This window comes from Ischnura elegans, chromosome 6 (genome assembly GCF_921293095.1).
Source record: "Ischnura elegans chromosome 6, ioIscEleg1.1, whole genome shotgun sequence".
Taxonomy (NCBI): Eukaryota; Metazoa; Arthropoda; class Insecta; order Odonata; family Coenagrionidae; genus Ischnura; species Ischnura elegans.
In genome coordinates this window covers 92,356,229-92,377,335 of record NC_060251.1, presented here as the reverse complement: position 1 = coordinate 92,377,335, position 21,107 = coordinate 92,356,229, and the positions used below count along the sequence as shown (strand labels likewise).

Here is a 21,107-nt window from a genome sequence, read left to right as displayed (position 1 = left end):
GATACATGGAGGACAAGTCTACCTGAAAAGTAGGAACCCACTCAGCAAGAGCACGTAACGTAATCAAGTTAGAGGCAAAGGGGCTAAGGCCTTTTGACTTTTTTTTCCACACACATGTAGCTTTTGAAGAAGGTATTAGATTGAAATATGTAAAATTAGAGGTCTCTTTATTTATAAAACTCCATCAGAATCAGCAATTAAAAAATTTGTGAAGGGGCCAATTGTGTATCTCATATTATGCCATTTAAATCATCAAAATTATAATGATAATTTAAACTCACCAAGTGCTGTGCTTTTTCTCTGAGGACAGTGCAGGATTCTTCATGCAGCTGACGCACACTGTTGTGCAGCTCTGTGAGCTGAAGCCTCAAGTCAGGCTAGAAAATTAAAAATGAAGGAAGTATTAAACTGGATGATTTAATTTTTCTATAATATGTATTACTAATATACATCTTTGAGTGCAGCCTTCACCTTTGACATGCACTGAATTGGAATTGTACATATACCCTCCAAATCCCTTCCACGTACATGAGAGATAGGCTTGGGCAGGGGCGCAGCTAGGAATTAAGGCTGGGGGGAGGGGGGGGGGGGAGGTTTAGGTGCATCTAATACCGGGATATGTGGGGGTATGGAATACCCTCCTAGATAAGCGGTAGGTGCAAGATCAATAAATTGTGCAATTTTAAGATAAATGGTTCAAAATGGTGAGTTTTACGGCTTTCTGAGGGATATTTTTATTAATCCTTACACTATTCTATTAGTAATATCAATCCAATTAAGTAAAATGGATTAAACTTAAAAATTTATTGGAGCTCTAGGGGGGGAGGGGGGGTTTATCCCCCAAAACCCTCAAAATCCCCCCCTCGCTGCACCACTGGGCTTGGGAATTTATCCTAGGTTACAAGATAACTATGTTAATAAAAACCTGGGTGTATACATAGTAATTGATAATATTTCAAGGAGCCAAGGTATTCAGCAACACTCATTCTACCAAAGATCCTCAATACAAGTTATCTATACAAGCTAATTTAAAGAGTGCACCCTTTATTTACCCAGCCACCCCAAGGGAAATTTTAAAAATCGGCCTCTCCCTCCAAAACAAAATGTCATCAGGCTTTGATGGCATTCCAGATAAGATTATTAAATACTCTATTCCTTTCATTGTCAACCTACTTACCTATCTGTGTAATTTATCAATATCAGAAGGTACCTTCCCTCAGCAATTAAAAATTTGCAAAGTCTACCCTCTCTTCAAAAAAGGAGATAAAAAGGATTGTAATAACTATAGGCCTATAAGCTTACTTTCAGGTTTTTCAAAGATAATTGAAAAGGTAATGTACAATCGCCTTATAGGTTTCTTGAATAAAAACAATAGTTTATCCAAATACCAATTTGGCTTCCGCCACAATAAATCAACAGCCGATGCTTTTTTTGAATTTGTGAATGAGGCAACTAATGCTCTCGACAAAAATAATCTTGCTGTGGGGTTGTTTATCGATCTCAAAAAAGCTTTTGATACTGTTAGCCATGACATAATGTTACGGTGCCTTTCAAATTATGGTATTACTGGAGTAGCTTATTCTTGGTTAAAATCTTATCTGACAAACAGGTACCAATTTGTCCAAATATCTTACCTGGATTCAGATACAAAATATATAAATAATTTCTCTTCAACCACGAAACAAGTTAAATTTGGAGTACCCCAAGGCTCAATATTAGGGCCATTATTGTTCACATTATACATAAATGACCTTCCTGCATACTTACAGGAAGTAAAAACAATATTATTTGCTGATGATACTAGTATATTGGTGCAAGCCCCTAACTCACAAGAACTGCAAGAAAAGATAAACTCCACAGTTCAACGTATACAGCTATGGCTGAGAAGTAGTATGCTAGTTCTCAACCTGGAAAAAACTGTCTGTGTGAACTTCAACTGTAAACAGCCACCAAAAATTGAACTATTCAATACTGAAATCTCTTATGTAAATAACACTTCCTTCCTTGGAATTACTTTAGAAAAATCCTTGAAGTGGTGTACACATATCGAAACCTTAGCCTCCAAATTGTCACGTACTATTTATCAACTGCGTCACTTACGTTCAAGTGTCTCTTTGAGTGTCTTAAAACATGTGTACTATGCTAACTTTCAATCCTTAATTTCTTACGGTATTATTTTCTGGGGTGACAGTTGCAATAGCAACGAGATATTTATTCTACAAAAGAAAGCCTTGAGAATTATGTTAAATTTACAATATAAAGAATCTTGTCGGCCTCACTTTGAAACACATAAAATATTGACTGTAACATCCCTCTACATTCTGAATTTAATGGTATTCATAAAAAAGCGTGTACATTTTCTCCCAAAAAATGCTGACTACCATTCGCATATGACAAGAACAAAAGACTACCTGCATGTTCTTCCTAGAAAGACAAAAAGGAGTAGTGATGGTCCTCTCCATAAGGGAACAAAACTTTATAACCTTCTACCTGAACAGTTAAGAAATTTATCATCAATTGAACTCTTTAAAGTGAATCTCAAAAGATACCTAATTAAAAATACCTTGTATAGTGTTGATGAATATATGAACTATTGTAAAGAAAACATTTGTAAACGTATTCTATGAGCAGTGCTTGTACTTAAAATTTTATGCTGTGACAAATGTAACTTTCCAAATGTATACTTTTTTATGTGAATGTTACCTGATATATCATCCCATGTTATTCATCAGTGTATTGTATTGACGAAGCCTATACCATTTACTAATCTGTATTGGTTCTCTTGGCTAATAAAACTATTATTATTATTAATGGCACTGAGAACATTTAACAGTTGATGAATTCTTCCAGACTATGTATTAATGAACATTCAGATAAAATTCCTGCTTTTTATCTCCTCAAGTGTCTGATCAACTCTCCTGTACTTCCCGGTACTCCCATAATGAAGCTAATTTTTTTCACAACATACAGACTCATATATTGTCTGTTTCTTTGAATGAGTTTCTCCCTCACATTTTCTTGTCAAGTAAAATAATTCAGCTTCAATAATTTGAATTTTGTCCACAAAATCACAATTTTTTTAAAAGTAAGAAAGCAGATACTATCATTAAGATTAGTAAAAATTGATGGCAAACTTATTGCCAGAAGAAAACTTTTATCAATATATCTGCTTAATCCATTAAGTTCTTTTTTAATCTTTTTACAAACACTGCATTGCTTTTTTTTTTGAGAAAATTTTCTGTATTACAAATTCCCTAACTTTTGTCCAAAAATGTGTTGATCTCCCTTATTTTCTTCTAAAATCGTTTTTGTATGAGTTGTCCATGTTATATTAATTGCTTTTGTGAACTTTTAAAATGAAGTAGGGAAAAATATACAAGAATTACCCCTTCCACAATCTTCCCTCCGGGATGAACTTTCTCCAGTTGTGTTGAAGTGGCTGCAGCCATTTCATATAGGTCAGCCTTTATGCTAGGATGACTGATGGTGAGTAGCTTCACACACCTGCAATACAACATTCTTTTAGTTAAAATCATCAGAAAATTATAGTAAAACAAAAAATATGAGAGGAAAAATTTCTACTGAATTAAATAAATATGTATGTACCTACTCATTAAAAAACATACATATAAAATTGACAATGTGCCCTTTTGAAATTGTGATTGTTGAAAGAGGTTTAATTATGAAAAAAAAAATTAATCTTTGGAGAAAAATAGATTACCAGTAAAAATAAGAAATTGTGGCTAATGGACAATGCATCCTCTAAATGTAGTGCCTGTTTCAATGGCTTCTAAACCTGACGTGTCATTAGGATAAAATAATAGATTTCACAAGGCACAAGGAAAAATAAACAAATTTTTACCATACATATTAGTGTGCAAATGCTACTCATTCAATAAGAAATATCTAAAAATCTCGATAATATATCCCAGACGGTGAACTTTTTACGAAAAAATGTTTGTTGAGCAACTCCCACAAACGAGTAATATTATTTATGCGCAATGTGGCTCGCAGTTTATCTTTGAATTTCTTTGGATCTTAGAAAATTTTATTGAAGCATAATAATTACTGTTCTTCACAAAATATATCCATAAAAGTTAGGCAAAATTTGGTTTATAGTATTTGAAAATTTGGATAATACCTCATGTTAGGCAGTGCATCTACAACTGTGCTTCGTGACATGGTGCACATCTACTCAATTGGTAAAGAAAGAAATGTTAAGTACATAAAACTTTGATTAAATTTACATCTCTATTGACAAAATCTACTGAATCAACTAAAAAGGACCAATATAATCACAGTTGTTCTACAGCAGTAAAGGATTCATAAAATAGTGAGGTGTGACTCTATATCTTTCGCATGTCTCCTAATGCTGATTTGTACAAATTTAATGAGTATGATCCTGTAATTATACGCAACCTTATGATCAGAGAGAATTACTATCTTTCATTATTTAAATTAAGGAAACTACAAATTCTGAAGAGAGACTCTGATGAGGGACATTTGCATACGCCCATTCGATAAATCAAATATTCAAAGAAGTGGCATGGAGAAATGTAGTCAAAAGGTATTACTTGGTGCATGGTGAAAATTCATGATAGAAGGTCATAGGAATGGTAAAGTGGATCAACTATAGTTGCATTAACAGTGTACATAATGCACTCAATTTTGATTCAAGAGTGTAAATACTTTGCATAAAGCTCTACGAACAACTTTGCTGGATAATTCTGCATAATTTAAAGTTGGACACCTGTTTTTATTCCTCTCTTGTACAGAAATAAGTCATCCCATCTCTGTTGCTTAGATAGGCAAACATATAGATTGCCAAAATATATTAGATCTCCACTCATTAGCAATAAATTTTATCTTCAGGAATCCAATTCGTACAGCCTTTAGCACTTCATGTACATACTCACTGAAATAAGAAAACTGGTGATGGTAATTTAAATGGAGCAATTTCACTATCAAGCCATTCATCCCTATTAACTTGTCCTTAGGAAGATATAAGACCATTGATTCCTGGGGTCTGGTTCTTCCTCGGGTATTTTCAAAATTGATTGATGGGAAACTAAAGCTAGGTTCGAATTAGGTAATTTAAAATGAGTACATAAAATTATTCTAAATCAATATCACAGAATTAATCTGTAGTAATAGAGTCACTTAGTAACCTAATGATTTAAAATTTAAAAAGAGATTTGCATGTTTGTGTACCACCTTGTTAGTGACATCAACTCATAGATCATTGCTACAGCTGAAGAGGCTGCTTCTTGGCAAAAGTAGTGCATGAAATAATAATGGCATAACAGTAGACTGATATAATAAAGCGAAATGTTTTCATGAAAGTCCCTTCTTCCAAACTTTAGGGTTCAATATCTGTGGCAATTTTAAGAATTCAAATGACTCTGAATTGTTGTATTCAACTTTGAACATTTGCATTTCCATAAAGAACAGCTCACTCATTTGCTTAGTGATTCCACCTGAAGGTTGGCTAGGATTGGTAAGAATAAAGGTCATTCCAGCCAAAGAAGAGCATACAAAAATGTGTGAATGACACATATTCAGGGAAGAGGGGCCAATTTCTCTACCTGGACCACCTAGCCCTATGAGGATTTTTCTTGGGAGTGTCCTACGGATTCTACCAGAATTAGAACTTACAACCCATAAGTTAGTAGTCAAAACCAGCACTAACTGGGCTATCATCTTCCCATGATACCCACCTTCCCTACCAAACATCATGAAAAAACCTATACATACTGACCATACAGTCTCACTGTGTCTTCAAATATTCCTAAGAGGGTAGACTATTTTTTTACAGTTTTATTCACTCAAGAGAACAAATAATTAGAATACTGATTCTGCAGAAAGATCCAACTTCCACTTACTTTACGAGAGTAGTTGCTGCCTCTATGAATCCTAGTAGGAGCTGGCCTTCCTCAATTGAGAAGGGCTTCACGCTGTTTCCTTGTGAACTGAGGCTTGAAGTGGTGCTGCTGGTGGAGGAGTGCTGGAGCTGTGCACGTTGCTGTTTCTCTTCCCAAGATCTTAGACAAGTCTCCAGGGCCTGAAAGAAAGATTTGGAGAGACATATTTAAACTGGTAGTCATTCCATCATAAATGAAAGAGATCTCTAAAGTTCCACCTAAAAACTAGTTCAATATACTGAAGGACTTTTAAACCATTCTATGAGGAACTCATTCTTACAACTCCCCTAAATCCAGTCCCAGAACTAGGGCAAGGCAGAGGGAGCACGTACCCCAGGCGGCAGATTTTAGGGGATGGCAAAATTTGAAAATATTACTTAGAAAAAGTTATTTAATTTTTAGAATTAACTTATTTAACAACAATTATTAATTTAGATATTATTAAGCAATAATATTAATAAAACTTCTGAATAGCAAACATACGGTGCGTAATTTCATTAACTGTATATAAGAAAAATAGCTTAAAAATTATTTGTATTTTCTTAACCCTTTTCTACAATAGGAAAATGTTTTCCATTATTCGAGTGGCATAAGAATATTTGAAACCTCTCAGTGCGGAGCTCTTTTATGGGGTGGTGTTACCCTGGTATTTTTGTCCCTAAGATTTGGGACCCAACTCAATAGGGCACCTGTCCCTTACCCCCGACACTTGACTAGACCTATCTTGGCATTAATACACTGTCAACTTATTGCATTACCAGTGTTTTTTCAACCAAATACTGCATTTGATTTTCAATAATATACTCTTCTATATCCATGATCACGCAGCTGCGGATGTGTGGTTTTCGAAACCAGTATTTATATGGAGCCGTAATAATATGAGGAAAACCTTGTTATCGCCACTAAAAACTTCACGATCTGGCGAAGAAAGCTCTTAATGAGTCCAGGAAGCTCTCTAAAATAACATAATAAGTGCATAAATAATACATTGTTTGTTTTACATAAATTATGAACATTATAAGACATTTAATTGAAAGTTTGTGTTACATATTATGTACTTGATTCACGGCATATTTTAGGTTGATCTGATTCCCGTAACATTGTATGTATTTTGTTTCTTGTTATATATTATTTATTATCTTGTTATAATGCCACTGAAAATTGGCAATAATTGCTGTATGTGGGCTTTTGAAATAAATAAATAATCTGTTTTTTCCGCTTATTCCTACCGTCTCTCCCCATCATTACCCCGAATAATTGGCAGTGTGCTGTACTTAATTTTTTTTAAGCATTGTGGAATTTTCGATGGATTTCCAGCATTAATAAAAACAAAGTTAGTGAATGAAAGGTACTAAGACTACATAAGGTCCAGAAATCCTTATGTAGTCTTAGTACCGTTACTTAGTATCGTAATCCGTTATTTTTAACTATAAAATTTCGATTAAAATTGATTACGCACAGAACAACACGAAAAATTCATTTCAAAGTACATATAAAAATTGTAGTATTCAACAAAATATGTATATCATTGCAAGAACCATTGACAGTATAACCACTTTGCAATGGATTCCTGTGGAGAGAATAATCATAAATGATTGGTTGGGTTGGGCTTAATTGCCGAGGAGAGGTCCTAAGCTGGGTCTTAGGTAGGGCCAGAATACATCCAACAATTGCTACCTCAGCAGTCACTTCCCTTCCCTCACATTCGCTGGAGCTGATGTTGTTTGCATTGAAAAATCGACAACAGCTATATCCGACGTTAGGTCTTCTGCATATGAAAATGCCCATCTGCTCCACTCCACGTTCGGTGCGAAAGGGTTACCTAATTCTTTTGGTATGGTATTTGGAGGAGGCAACCGACACCTGAGGTCATTTGCGCCATGAGGGTCGGGTATGGAAGGAAGGGTGGAGAGAAACCCGGCGTCGGCAAGGGGACCGCGGCTTAATGTCCCATCCGATGGACGGAGTGTTGTGCTTGAAATGTCCTCCACACAACACTCAAGCAGAGATAGGGCAGTCTCTGAAAATTCTCTGCCACTGCCGGGATTTGAACCCGAGCCCGCCGGGTGGGAAGCCAACACTCTAGCCACCACACCAACCCGATCCCCCCTAATTCTTTTTAATTTCACAATTATTCAAAACATAAAATACCATGGGGTGTCCTAATTTGAAATTCACAAATCTAATCTTATAAAGTTCATTTTAAACTTTGGACTTGCTACAGAGCCTTTGAAGAAAGGAAGCTGTGATTATTATATTCTTGGGTGTGACTGTTACACTCACTCTATTTCGGCACAGCATTTGCATTCGATTCTTGTGAATGATGCGCACAATTCCAGGTGGTTGAACCCAAGCTTCACCATCCACTTGAACAGGCACTCCTTCTTCACCTGAGGAAATAAGGAAAAGAGATTAACCTAAGTTAGAAGGTGCGATCAAACCATCGAGATAGAAAAGATGATGAGGGGTGGGTGGAGACATTAGCATTCCCTAACAGTAAATATTGTGGATGAAATATCATATCTTAAGCAGTGCGCAGTAAATGATTGAATCATTAATAGAGGTGTCAAGCTATGTCAAGTGTAGACCTAGTCCTGAAGACCCTTTGGTAGAACTTTAATTTTTCACCCAATGACTTCAACAAAATTGGAATTGCATAATTTTTGAAATCCAAATTTTAAAACTTTCTATCTGGACAAACATAAGTGCAGATACATATTAGGTTATCTTTTCCTTTTTATTACGTCTCTCTCTAAACTTCAAACATTACAACAATGCAATCAATAAAAAACAAAAGAAAAACACAATTCATATGAATGCGAAACAACATCACTAATAACATACATAATGTAATACACGAAATAAAACAAATGCAATGATAACCGTATTAAAAATATTACCTACTTTTTAAGTGTCTGGGGGGACATGAGCCCCTGTCCCCCCCCCCCCTAAATCCACCAATTTATGTAGCTTATTTTTAATTTTTAATAGTTATCTTTAAGCAATTGGAACCTTCAGGGAATAGTCTTAGTTAAAGTTTATGCTAATTTCATTCATCACATGATCAACTCAACCGATTCATCAGTAAAAAAAGGGAACAGACAAATATCTATTAATAATTATTTTTGCTTATTCTCAACACCAATGCACAAATTAACCTTTACACCTTCATAATAGACAAGGAAATGGATTTTAACAATTAAATTTACTATATCAACATGCATATTCCTATTCTAAATAAAAAAAATTCGAGCCCTTAGTCAATCGTCACAGCTATACTTCGGTAATTAGGTATGGTAACTTAGAAAAAAATCGGATGGGCCAAACAAATGGCTTGAGTCACAAATGGATATAGGAGCTACTTACCGAGGATGGTAATTTGTATAGATTGGCATTGTGCAATCCTATGGTGCTGAAGATTGATCAAACGTGAGGCAGCCATTTGAACAGAACCAAATACAGCAACTACTTCCAACACCTTGTCATCGAAACTTTGCTCTAAGAAACAGTCCTCTTCCTTTCTTCCACCCCAGAAGTTGGTTCCACCCATGAAGCTGTTTGGGAACAGACGTTATGACAAATTAATGCAAACTCTAACATTTCCAGCTATTCCCTCAACCAGAAATTTCCCGTTGAGGTAAATACATATTCATAAGGAAAACATAATCATAGATACTATTTTGCATGGCCATCATTATATTCTCCTTAAACTACCTTACCTTGGTATGTTGAGAATGACTATGCCTTGAAGAGACGGTAAAGGTATTCGTTGCCCATCACACTCTAGCTGAACTCTTTGCTCCAGATTTTTATATGTTTTCTGGAATGAAAAGAGAGTATAAAATAAAGCATTGAGAAATTTAACCTTTTTATCATAGCTTGGAGCTATTACTATGTTACAAAAATTAAAACGAGTTGCTTTTTTCCCTCTTTTTCTTGACTTCTTCTTTAATACTAGTAGATGAGTGTCTTGGAGTACTGTTCTAGTGTTGAAAAAGTTAAAATGCAAATTTTTGTAGAAGTTTCGGAAATTTATTTCCTTCGTCAGGTTTTGAAATGAAAATGGATATAATTTTGAGAAGTAAAAAAAAATTAGATTTTAAGCATGAATACTAGATAAGTGGAAGTGGTTATGGGAGTTGTTCCACAAGACTCTGTGGACATGGTAATGCTGGGTTAAGATACAGAAAAACCAAAGTAAGGGAGGTCAAATTCTATGGGAGATAATACAAATATGAACAGCCAGAAACAACACTCAAAAACAGATAATGCACAATACATTCCAAAGTATAAAAAAATGAAGTACAAAAATGCTAATTGAATGTGGTGTAACTGAGAAATGGTGTATGACCAGATGAAATCTAGAATTCTCTATGACGGAATGCCCAAGGGATTCTAACCCTTGGGAAAAAAAGGTGCCAACCAAGGGTCCCGTTATTCCTCAAGGGGAAGGAGTCCTCCATGCTAGTTCTTCCCTGCACAGTGCTTCCATTTGGCTGTAGTACCCACTAATTAAGTGTGGAGCACTGTCTGTGGAGACTTGCTGCTACAGCATGATAACATTTGCCTGATCCTCAAGGGTGTTTGTCTATGAAGGAGGTCCTCAGAAACCCTGTTTAAATTGAGTGGTATGCATAATCCTTAGGCACTGCAAAGAGCAGGGATGCTGACTAACAAAAAATATTGGGGGGGGGGGGGGGGGGCAAACTGGGGATATTGCCCCAGGAAATTTTATAAGTACATAGTGAGTTTTAAGTTTTTTTAAGCATTTTAGAGGACTCATTGATCAAAATTAGAACCCTGATAACTCGAATCTTGATATCTGGACACTCCAGGGAAAATCGACAAGCCTGACAAATTTTTTCCTCACACCCATAACGAATATTTGAGGGGGCTCGGGCCCCCTCAGGCCCCATGAAGTTGGTGCCACTGGCAAAGAGTAGTCCCAACTGAGGAGTAGCCAGCCTTAATATACACCAGACAGACAAAGAGTAAAGAGCTGCCTTTGAACCATCTATTGGTCACTCCTTTGGGCTCTTAGTAAAGGGACATTCTGTTCAATAAACCTGTCTATGTATTATATTTACCTGTAGCCACTCCTTGCTGCCAAGCACTCCATACCACATGTAGTTTTTTGCCCGAGACCGGCATTTCTTAGGATGCTCTTCTCGTTTGTTGTGGAAATCGAGAGAAATTTTGGCATCTATTCCAATTCCAAAATAGTTGTTCATCACGCAGCGTTCAAAAAATCCTTCCCTAAAATAATAAAAAATGAAATTTTCAGAGCAATTGTCACAAATCAGGGAGCATTTAAACACAAATTAAAATAAAGAAATACAAAATTGTACAAACTTAAAAACATTCAAGAAGAATAATAAATGAGTGGACAACAATAACAGTTATCATACATCAGGGAAGAGGCAAAGATTCATCCCAGGAGATAAATTTCTATATTTAGCATTTAAAAAAATTCTAGGAGAATCTATTTGTCTACAAACTATATTTAATGAGAGTTAGCTACCACGAAATGGAATCAAATGGTCACCATCATCAGGGGCGCAGCTAGGAATTAAGGCTGGGGGGGGGGGGGCGGTTTAGGTGCAACTAATACCGGGGTGTGCGGGGTATGGACTACCCACCAGGATAAGTGGTAGGTGCGAGATTAATAAATTGGGGAACTTTAAGATAAATGGTTCAAAATGGTGAGTTTTATGGCTTTCTGGGGGATATTTTATTAATTCTTACATTATTCTATTAAATAACAATCCAATTAAGTAAAATGGATTAAACTTAAAAATTTCTCTGAGCTCTGGGGGGGTTTTATCCCCCAGAACACCCATTCGCTGGGCCACTGACCATCATGACCCATGCTCAAAACACAGAACGAAAAATCAGTTACAATTTGAAACTAGAAGATTCAGTAAAAACCAAAGAATATGGGCAATTAGGTAGATGATTCCAGAGGGAAAAATAATTAAAGGTAAATAATATGACAAAGTCAACTCTGAACACAGTTCAAGCAGAAATTTTCACCAGAGGAAGTTTAATAAATTCTACGAAATACACATTTTCCACAAAACGAGCTAACATTAATATCACCAATCTTGGAAGAAAATTGATTTGAGGTACAAAAGAATATGATTTAGACTTACAAGAGCGTGTCATCAGGATCCATCAATGGGGAGGCAGCGGCACAAAGGGCATCGGCATTGGCCAGCAATGCCTTGCTAATCAGTCCTGCACCAATGGAAGAACTTCCACCCCCCATTCCAAATCCACCAACATCTAAAAAGGAATGAAAAAGCATTCAATGGCTATACTTATAACAGATTTTTAAGATCCTAAGTCTCAGGAAATCTTTGAAAATTTTCATTGCACACTGGATAATTTCAATGATACGTATCACAATGAGAGCGAGTTGTATTTATGCAATTTGAATATTGGAAGCTTAATATGCTCTTCCAATAAGTTCTTTGCCATAATTTATAAACTTCATCAATTACGTTCAGGTTATGAGGTTATGACCAGGGGGCAGAGACTTTTGAAGAGGGCCATAGGAAGCTAATTTCTGAAATAATTTTCATAGTTTCTCATCACTAACAATCAGGCATGCAGCTATAAAATAAGGCTTGGGGGGTTTTAGGCGCAACTAATGCTGGGGGGTATGGAATACCCGCCAGAGTAAGCAGGAGGTATGGGGGCTCTTCCCCAGAAAATTTTCAAGATAAATTGTTCAAAATGGCGAGTTCTACGACCTTCTAAGGGATGTGTTATTAATTATCACACTGTCCTATAAGTAATATTTATCCAATTAAGAAAATGGATTTCATTTAAAAATTTCTCTGGGCTCTAGAGGTGGGGGGAGTTTAACCCTCCCTTGCTGTGCCAGTGATAACAATTATGATTTTCATCCACAATATTATTTCATACTATTATCAATAATGTTAATACATAATGGTAATCATTCAGAATACTTTTCAAAGAAAGTTTTATAAAGGAAAGCTAAGTTTTACAACTGTTTTAAACAGCAATAGGACTTGGATTCCAAAAGTTATCCTCGACACATACATGATTAGAGTTGAGTTTATCTAAATGAATGATCTGTGTTCCAAAATTAAAAAGATAGAAACAGTGGTTAATCACTTGAGTTTAGGTTCATAGAAACTTATCTTAGGGAAAACTTGAAAGTCACACACTACCTGCTAATAAAATCTCAAAATTAATACTACATACATAATTTTGCTTTCAATGAGACAAGAAAGGTTTTCCAGCAAAGATTACATGCATAAGAAGGTAAACAGCCAGCATCTTCACAGCAACTGAGTTTAAAAGTTTCAATAGATTTGTGAAATAAATTATAAATAATTATATTTGCCAAATTTTTTAAATTGTTCTCTCCATACACTTTAGTTTCCCCATATTATCTATTCTGGTGTCCACTCAGTGGATGAATTACATGCACTATGCCAGGAAGAGTCCAGAACTCACTGTTACCGGATGAATTTGTTTTAACAATAATGTCTCCATGCAAGGGCATACCCAGGATCAAAACTAGGGGGGGGGGGTATGTATAAGGGGGCAAGCCATGGTTGTTCAAGTTGTAGTTAAGATTTAAGCATGGAAGAGGTGAATGAAATCAAAATTTTAAGGAAACTGTAACAGCTCTTTATTAGTTTTTAAAATTATTTGCTTGAAAAAATATTATTTTCCTTAAAGAATTTTGTAATTTTTGCTTTTTTTGGGGGGGGGGGTGACAGCTGCTCCCTCCTGCCCCTCGCTAGGTACAACCATGTCTCCATGTATGTATCTATCTTATGTGTTTTCTATGTTTTATGTAACAACTGAATTTGAGTAGGTAATTTTGGAAAATTGTCTCATTTGTATCCCTTGTGATGAAACTATGCAATACTCTTCCTAACAGTGAATAAAGAATTATTATTATTATTATTTTTTATATATTTTCACAGCATTTTTGCTGGTTTTAGGTGAGGTACTGGTATCACCAAGTACTCTCGTCTCTTTACTCTGTTTTGAAAAATTTTCTGACAATCAGGCAAGTATTTAAAATTGCTGCTTTTTGTATGGTAATAAACAAGTTTTTCGGCAGTGCAATAGTTTGAAGACCTTGATGGAGTGAATGAGGCACTACTCCTGTGGCGGAGATAATGATGGGTATTATGTGTACTTTATCTGATTTCCACAATCTCTTAATTTCATTTTTAAGTTCTTCATACTTTTCCATTTTGCTGGTGTATTATTATTATTTATTTATTTATTATTATCATCATTATTTTACTCACTTGGCCACATGGGAAGCCTCACAAGTGGATTGATGATTGGAAGCTTCTTCTTCACGAGCTTGCTCTTAGGGTCAATTTTTCGGGCAGACGTCACCTCCATGCTTCGCCTCCTAGCAATTTCCTCAAGAGACCTCTCTCCCGTACCTATCTCAAGAGAAGACATGCTTGGAGCAGAGGCGGCAAAGAGAGCGGCATCGGAAGCCTTTAGCAAGCATCCGCTTGATATTCTTCTAGTTGCAGCTGCGAGAGGTCAAACAGATTAACACTCAGGCACTCTCAACTTAAAAAAATTTATTGAAAATTGAATTCTTAGTATTTGAAGAAACTTGATGGACCAGCCTCTGACAAGTGTCTCGGTTTTTAGAATATTTTACTTGATTTACAAATGAGACAATATTTTATCAGCCATCCATTACAATGAGAGATATTCCACCCAAATTTACACTGAATTTTATGAAACATATGATTTATGACATAAGAGTTGCATATCAATACAAAGCAACCAAATATGTACAGACATTCCACAGTGCATAACAGGAGGCTGTCTACTTTTGAAAATAATTGCATTTAAACTGGAAAATATCATTCATGCACTGTTACTACATAATACCATTGTACATATGGACTAAACATAGACACAGTTAGAGGCTATCTGTTCAGATGACATGCTTTATAGGTAGTCTAGAGGTTTGCAGGAAATTTTATGAACTCCAAGAAGTTAGCACAACAAAATTTAAAGCCTTTTACCATTAATTACTCTTGTTGAGTGCTATTCAAAACTAATTTTTAGCTTTTGGATTTTAAAAAGCAAGCAGGTATCTTACACTCAGCCCATTACGGTATTTCTTTTTTAATTCAATGCCAAGGAATCTCACATACACTACTCATAATAGAGTTGATAAGGGTGGCATGACTTACCCATGAGTCACACTTATTTAGATTCTGTGAGATATTTACAAGAAGCTACTGGATGAAATAGCAAATTATATTTCATTTCACCAATTAAAAACTATAATAAGAGCATATTTATAGACCAATCACCAGGGCATGCATAGAATATCATCTGCCAAGGTGAACAAGTTAATCTTTACTATCTAGCCAATACTAATTGATAATGAATTATACCTCTCCTCATGCCATCATCGCTGTGTCTCCTCAGATCTAGGTTTCGTATGGGCAAGGTCACATCCAGCCCTCCGAGCCCCATCTCGTCCCAAACGCCCTTCTCGGTCGGGATGTTGTCCTCCGAGGTGGTTGGAGACGGCCCACTGATGACCACATCCGGAGGGGTACGACAAGTTGCAGGGGGAGTTACTTCCTGTGATTCCTCCACAGCAATCGGTGCTGTCTTGGGTTTCTCCGTGTCGCCAAAATCATCCATCGTGCGAATCGGGATATCGAGAGTGAAGCTTGGCTCACGGTCTCCTCCACTACTATCTCTCAAAGGGCTCATGCTTTCACCGAGTTTCCTTCCCTCGCCAAACTCGGGAAGATCCAAGCGAGCAATTTCTTCATCACCTTCATCGTCATCAATGTCCAGTAAGTTTCCATCCGAGCCGAGAATGTGGATCTCAATGGGATCGAGGTTGTCCTGTGGATCTGACGGTTGTTCTTCCGGCTCAGGTTCCCCACAGTAGCTACTTCCACTATTCCTTCGGGTGTCAGCAAATTCACTCGGCACTGGCAGGGTCGCTAGATCCTCATCGTAACCCATGCTTCGGTTGGAATCTCTTCGGATACAGGGAAGTGGTGAAATTGCCTGCAAAGATGGGGTTGATTTTACAATTATCAAGATCAAAAAAATTATTGCTAGTCATACACACAAAATATATGGTATTGCTAAGGAAAATGAAGTTCAAATAGAGATCTATCTACATTAGTACATAGTGGATGCTTCTGATGGCAAAATAAAAAAAATGGAAATACCTATAAGTACATATCAACTCTATGGAACCGTGATCAGACATAATTCAACTAATTTTAAATCTCCATTAGCATATATATATTAATATAGAACTTTAAAAAAACATTCTAGACGATAAAAAAATCAGGATCTATGGATAAATTTAACAGTTTTTTTCTACTGCTGGTTCGCAAACAGTTTTGCAGGTTTTATCACAATAAGGATAAATAATAAAAATAATAAAACCCCTGAACATCAAACGCAACCAACAAAGGCTACTCATTCTACTTCTCATACACTAAGGAGAGAACATCTAAGGAGAGAACAAATATACAAATAATAGAAATTTTCCCAGCCTGAATTGGTCACCGGTTGGCTCTAGATGGAGATGTAGACCTGTGTCTATCACCAATTATGCGACAGACCAAATATTTCATTTTAAATGCAATCATCCACCTTAAATACATTCTTCGAAGGTTAGTTTGAGTGTTCACCTGAGGTAGAGAAAGGAACTCCATCCCTGATGGTGTTAGGTACTGCACTTGAGGGACCCCGAGGAAGTTGTCTGACGATTTCCCAGGCTCACAGGGTGCCTCTTCGACATTGAAAGAGGGTGGTGCAAGAAAGCTCTTGCCGATTGGAACAAAACTGGTCGAGCTGTCTCTCCTCACTGGATCGCTGCCATCGCCAGGTGCTATCACCTTCACCTCCGGCTCGTCCATCGGCTCATTTTCCACGGCCAGCGTGGGAATCGTTGTAGTGATGAGCGGAGGGGTGCGGGGTCGGGGGGGAGGGGAAGAGGGACCACTACTTGTGCTTGTCTCAGGCGGCACAGAGACCTGGAATCGATTCAAATAACAAATGATTGCCATTAGAGCTATTTCACCACATTAAGGTACAGTATATTCTGGTGTGTAAGGCTGGCCACACTCCAGCTAAGGCATGGTGCTGCGAGACTTTTTCAGCTCACCTTGCTCTGCTTTGCCTGATGGTTAAGTGCAGCATATGGCACAGCAAAGCGACACTTTCAGTGACGTTAAGTATACTGACGAGTAAAGTAGTGATTGTAGTTTGTGTTATATTTTGTGAAGTCTGCTATAGATATTCATAGATGAATTACATATACATAGTTATAATCAGAAAACTTGCCAATTTGTAATGATATTTCAGATGCAATTAAAAAAATAATCGATTCAAATTTACGTCAGACATTGTGCCTTAAACTTTATAAATTTCAATGGAAAATAAAAAATTAATAATTTATTTTTCTCAGCAAAAATGACCATGTACTTGGGTAAAGAGACATGAGTTATGATTAATACAGTCATTTGAACTCCACTAGATATTCAATACTCCATAACGTTTTGAGTAAATTTTAATGAATTACTTAGTACAGCGCTAATCAAAGAATAATTTTGGAGTCAACCCTTACTATATATTCGTATTTTTATTTATATTTACTTTAAGAAACCCTAAGAATGCATTTTCTTCTGTCAATGAATCAGAATTAAGGTACAGCAAAAACCGACGAGAAAAGACAAAATGGCTCAGAATACTCGAAATATGCCACCACTAACTAGTCAATTTCCACTTATTTTCATTTCCGTAATTTCAGAGCTTTATGCGATATAATTAATCCCCATCTCTTTGATTTATTTTGACAATTTCGCCCATGTCTTCTAATGAATCCACAAGTGATGGCATGGCAAAATTAGCAGTGCCAGAACGCACTTTCTTTAGGTTATTTTACTAGAGAAATATTAATCTGCGCGTTTTTTCATTAGAAGTTATGGTTTACATTTTACTACAACTTTTTTGTTATGGTAACGAATGTATATGCTAGAAATTTCGAGGCAACAAAATTGATAAAAGTATTATTTGAATATTATATCTTTTGTTGACCAGTGCCGGAAGAGCGTACTGGCACGTTCCGGCACCATGACACCATTGGAATCCACTAAAGGAAACGAATACTTCGCGTTATTCAAAATAGAGATAAAGGACAAATTCGATTGAGTATTGCGGGTTGCCAACTTCACACCAAGACCGGTAAAGGGGCTCCTTTTTCCCACAACCATAATGGACTTTCATAAATGCGACGTTGAAATGACATGGGTCCACATCTTGTATTTTACATCTTGCGTTCCCTTGACGGCTGCACGGCTAACCCCCCCCCCCCCTCGAAGTATAAAAGCATACTTACTTTGCATCACAAAAGAAAACCAAATATGGAAAAACCACGAGTTTGCACAAGATTTCTTTGAAAAAATTAAGTTTTTTCGATTATGAAAAGTGTTCAAATTAGTTTGAAACCCTATATACTCAGTACCCTGTTTTTCAAAAATTTTCCTCCCAGGGTTTGGACCCCCCCGAACAAAATTCCTGGCTACGCCACCCAGGGGCGGATCCAGGATTTCTCTCTGGGGGGGGCACAAGCAAGGCCGTATCCAGGATTTTGTTCTGGGGGGGGGGGGGGGCACAAGTATACGTCGTAATACAAAACGAACGCAATGATAATGGGACCGTATTAAAAATGTTGCAAATTTTTTAAGGGTCCGGGGGGCACATGCCCCCGTGCCCCCCTCCCTAGATCTGCCTATGACGCCACCGCTCCCGACGCTCCAACTGAGGTGGCTATGCAGACATCGTACCTTGAGGGAGATTTCCTTGCGGTGCAGCTCCGCCCTCCTCTTCAGCTCCTCGGTCATCTCGACGGCGCTGCTCCTCCGGATCTTCTCCATCTCCTCCACAGCACTGCACCTTCTGCTCGCCTCCACGTGGCCCGACTTCCGCCTCGCGATCCTGCGCTTCCCGTCAGAGTCCATGCGACCACCCGTCTCCTCCACTATACGACGAAACGCCTTCTTCAAACTGTCTGCCCTGGATAAGATGAAGTCCTGCTTCGCCTTCTCCTTTTTCTGCGGCAAAGCAAGACAACAATGAGTTAGAACTAGGGGCTTATAAGAGCTGACTATTACTGATTGTGTCAGTGATAGTCAGCTCGCAGTGAAACAATCAATAAAGATGGTTAAACTCTTCTCGGGATTCCCACCGGGTTAATTCATCCACAACGGCCAGTGTTTCAAACTCCGACTCGGGGCTCATCATCAGGGCTAAATGTTGTTTTTTGTTTGTTTTTTTATTTGTTTAACAAAAACAACATTCAGCCCTGAGGATAAGCCCCGAGTCGGAGCTTGAAACGTAGGCCGTTATGGAAAAATTAACCGGGTGGGAATTCCGAGAAGAGAAAGATTTCGCGCTTTCCGGATTCGTGATTCCGGATATGCATTGAGCAACACTTGGAAACCTGTACTCAAGACTATCCAAAAGGCTAGGCAAAACCATCACGCCAGCCAAGCAGAGCGTGACGCTGACGACAGCCAATCAGCAGTCACCTGACCACCAGAGTGACTGTATATAAGCAAGTTAAAATTCTCACTCGACATTCACAGCCCTGGGGACGATGACCGAGTCGGACAACGAAACGTCGGCAGTTATGCAGTTCCTGACCCGGTGGCGATCCCGAGAAGAGCTTACCCACATTATTCGCCGGGAAAGCATCAAATCATATTTAATCGATAAAGGCGTTTATTGCGAGACGCTTAAGAAACTGCGCCGCGTAATTCAGAACAAATGCCAAGGAATGCTCATGAAAAGTCGTGGTTTTCGTTCACAACAATGCCCGACCACACAATGCGAATGTGAAAAAAAGACTCCAACAGGGCTTTCGGAGGGAATGTTTTTGACCACCTTCCATATAGCCCCGATCTCGCTCCAAGCGACTATCACTTGTTTCTGCATCTGAAGTATTTTCTTGACGATCAGCGTTATGACAGCGACTAAGAGCTAAAAGAACATGTTTCTGCATGGACGGCTACACAGGAGGCAACATTATACGAAGAGGGTATACAAAAACTTGTGCCACGCTATGAAAAATGCCTGGAAAATCACGGGATCTACGTCGAAATATAGTGTAAGAGTGGCAGAGTTTTGTGCAATAAATTTATTTAAAGCACCTGTACTCATTCTTTTTTATTTCAAAACGGAACTTATCTCGAGGTATACGAGGTGTACGAACGTACCTTGATACGATCGCATGAGAAGGGGGGATTCGAATTCTTCTGACCCCGAGGGCTTCTGCTTTAGAGGCTGGCCGACAAGTCGAGGACTAATGTAAAGGGAGGCGCAGGAGCCTCCTCCCCTCCAATGAGGAAAATATTTAGAAAACATCGCGGTACTTCCTCTACACTGATTACCAATGCTGCATTTTCCTGATCTTTTAAAAGTAAAATTTATTTTAATAATAAAATATCATCGAGTGTCCTAAATTGAATTTATCGTAATTCACTTACACAAAAAAACTTAAATTTTTGTACTTGAAAACTTACATTTTTTGAGCCCCAGAAAAAATATTCCAAACGTACCTATTAATCGCCACTGAAGAGTCTATATAGTGTCACTTAATCGACCTGAAGAAGTCAGCTGAAATGCCGGCGAAACTGTGGTCTACAAAGATGGACACACATGGAGCATATCTCGAAAACCTATGCGCTGAATATATATATTCCATATACGATACCACAAAAAATAACGGAATTATTTACCGTGCGTGCCCAGACAAGGCTGGAGTCTGGGAAGGGCTACTAAATTCAACCCTATGATTGCCAACCGATTTTCCAGGCACTATGCTAAAAGTACCGAGTCATTTTTTCAGTAGGTTAGGAAAAAAAATTAGGTCTCAAAAACAACTAAAGGTATATATTTAAAAACGTAAGGAAATCTTAATATATGTGGTTTCACCTTTTTAATGTTACTAGACAAATTTTTGGTAATGTGAGGTAATTTTTACAATTTAAAGAAAATAGTTATTGTTAAAATAAAATAAATATTAACTATTGAATGATTAATTAACTATCAGCATTTAAGAGTAGCATTGCAGGAGGAGCACTCTTGGCACGCAATGTATTCATCGCATTTAAGACC

The 21,107-nt window shown here is 37.4% G+C and overlaps 1 protein-coding gene across 2 annotated transcripts in view; it reads right to left on the bottom strand.

The window, feature by feature from the left end:
• Positions 1-21,107, bottom strand: part of LOC124161181 (diacylglycerol kinase delta) — a 444,246-nt gene that overhangs the window by 5,919 nt on the left and 417,220 nt on the right. For both annotated transcript variants that reach the window (XM_046537414.1, XM_046537415.1), the window contains 12 exons: positions 18,776-19,042; positions 16,619-16,963; positions 15,347-15,980; positions 14,222-14,461; positions 12,074-12,206; positions 11,009-11,177; positions 9,641-9,741; positions 9,288-9,475; positions 8,205-8,311; positions 5,883-6,061; positions 3,387-3,504; positions 282-377 (listed from right to left, as the gene is read on the bottom strand). In XM_046537414.1, coding sequence (XP_046393370.1) covers positions 282-377; positions 3,387-3,504; positions 5,883-6,061; positions 8,205-8,311; positions 9,288-9,475; positions 9,641-9,741; positions 11,009-11,177; positions 12,074-12,206; positions 14,222-14,461; positions 15,347-15,980; positions 16,619-16,963; positions 18,776-19,042 — 2,577 coding nt within the window. The remainder of the gene's footprint in view (positions 1-281; positions 378-3,386; positions 3,505-5,882; positions 6,062-8,204; positions 8,312-9,287; positions 9,476-9,640; positions 9,742-11,008; positions 11,178-12,073; positions 12,207-14,221; positions 14,462-15,346; positions 15,981-16,618; positions 16,964-18,775; positions 19,043-21,107) is intronic.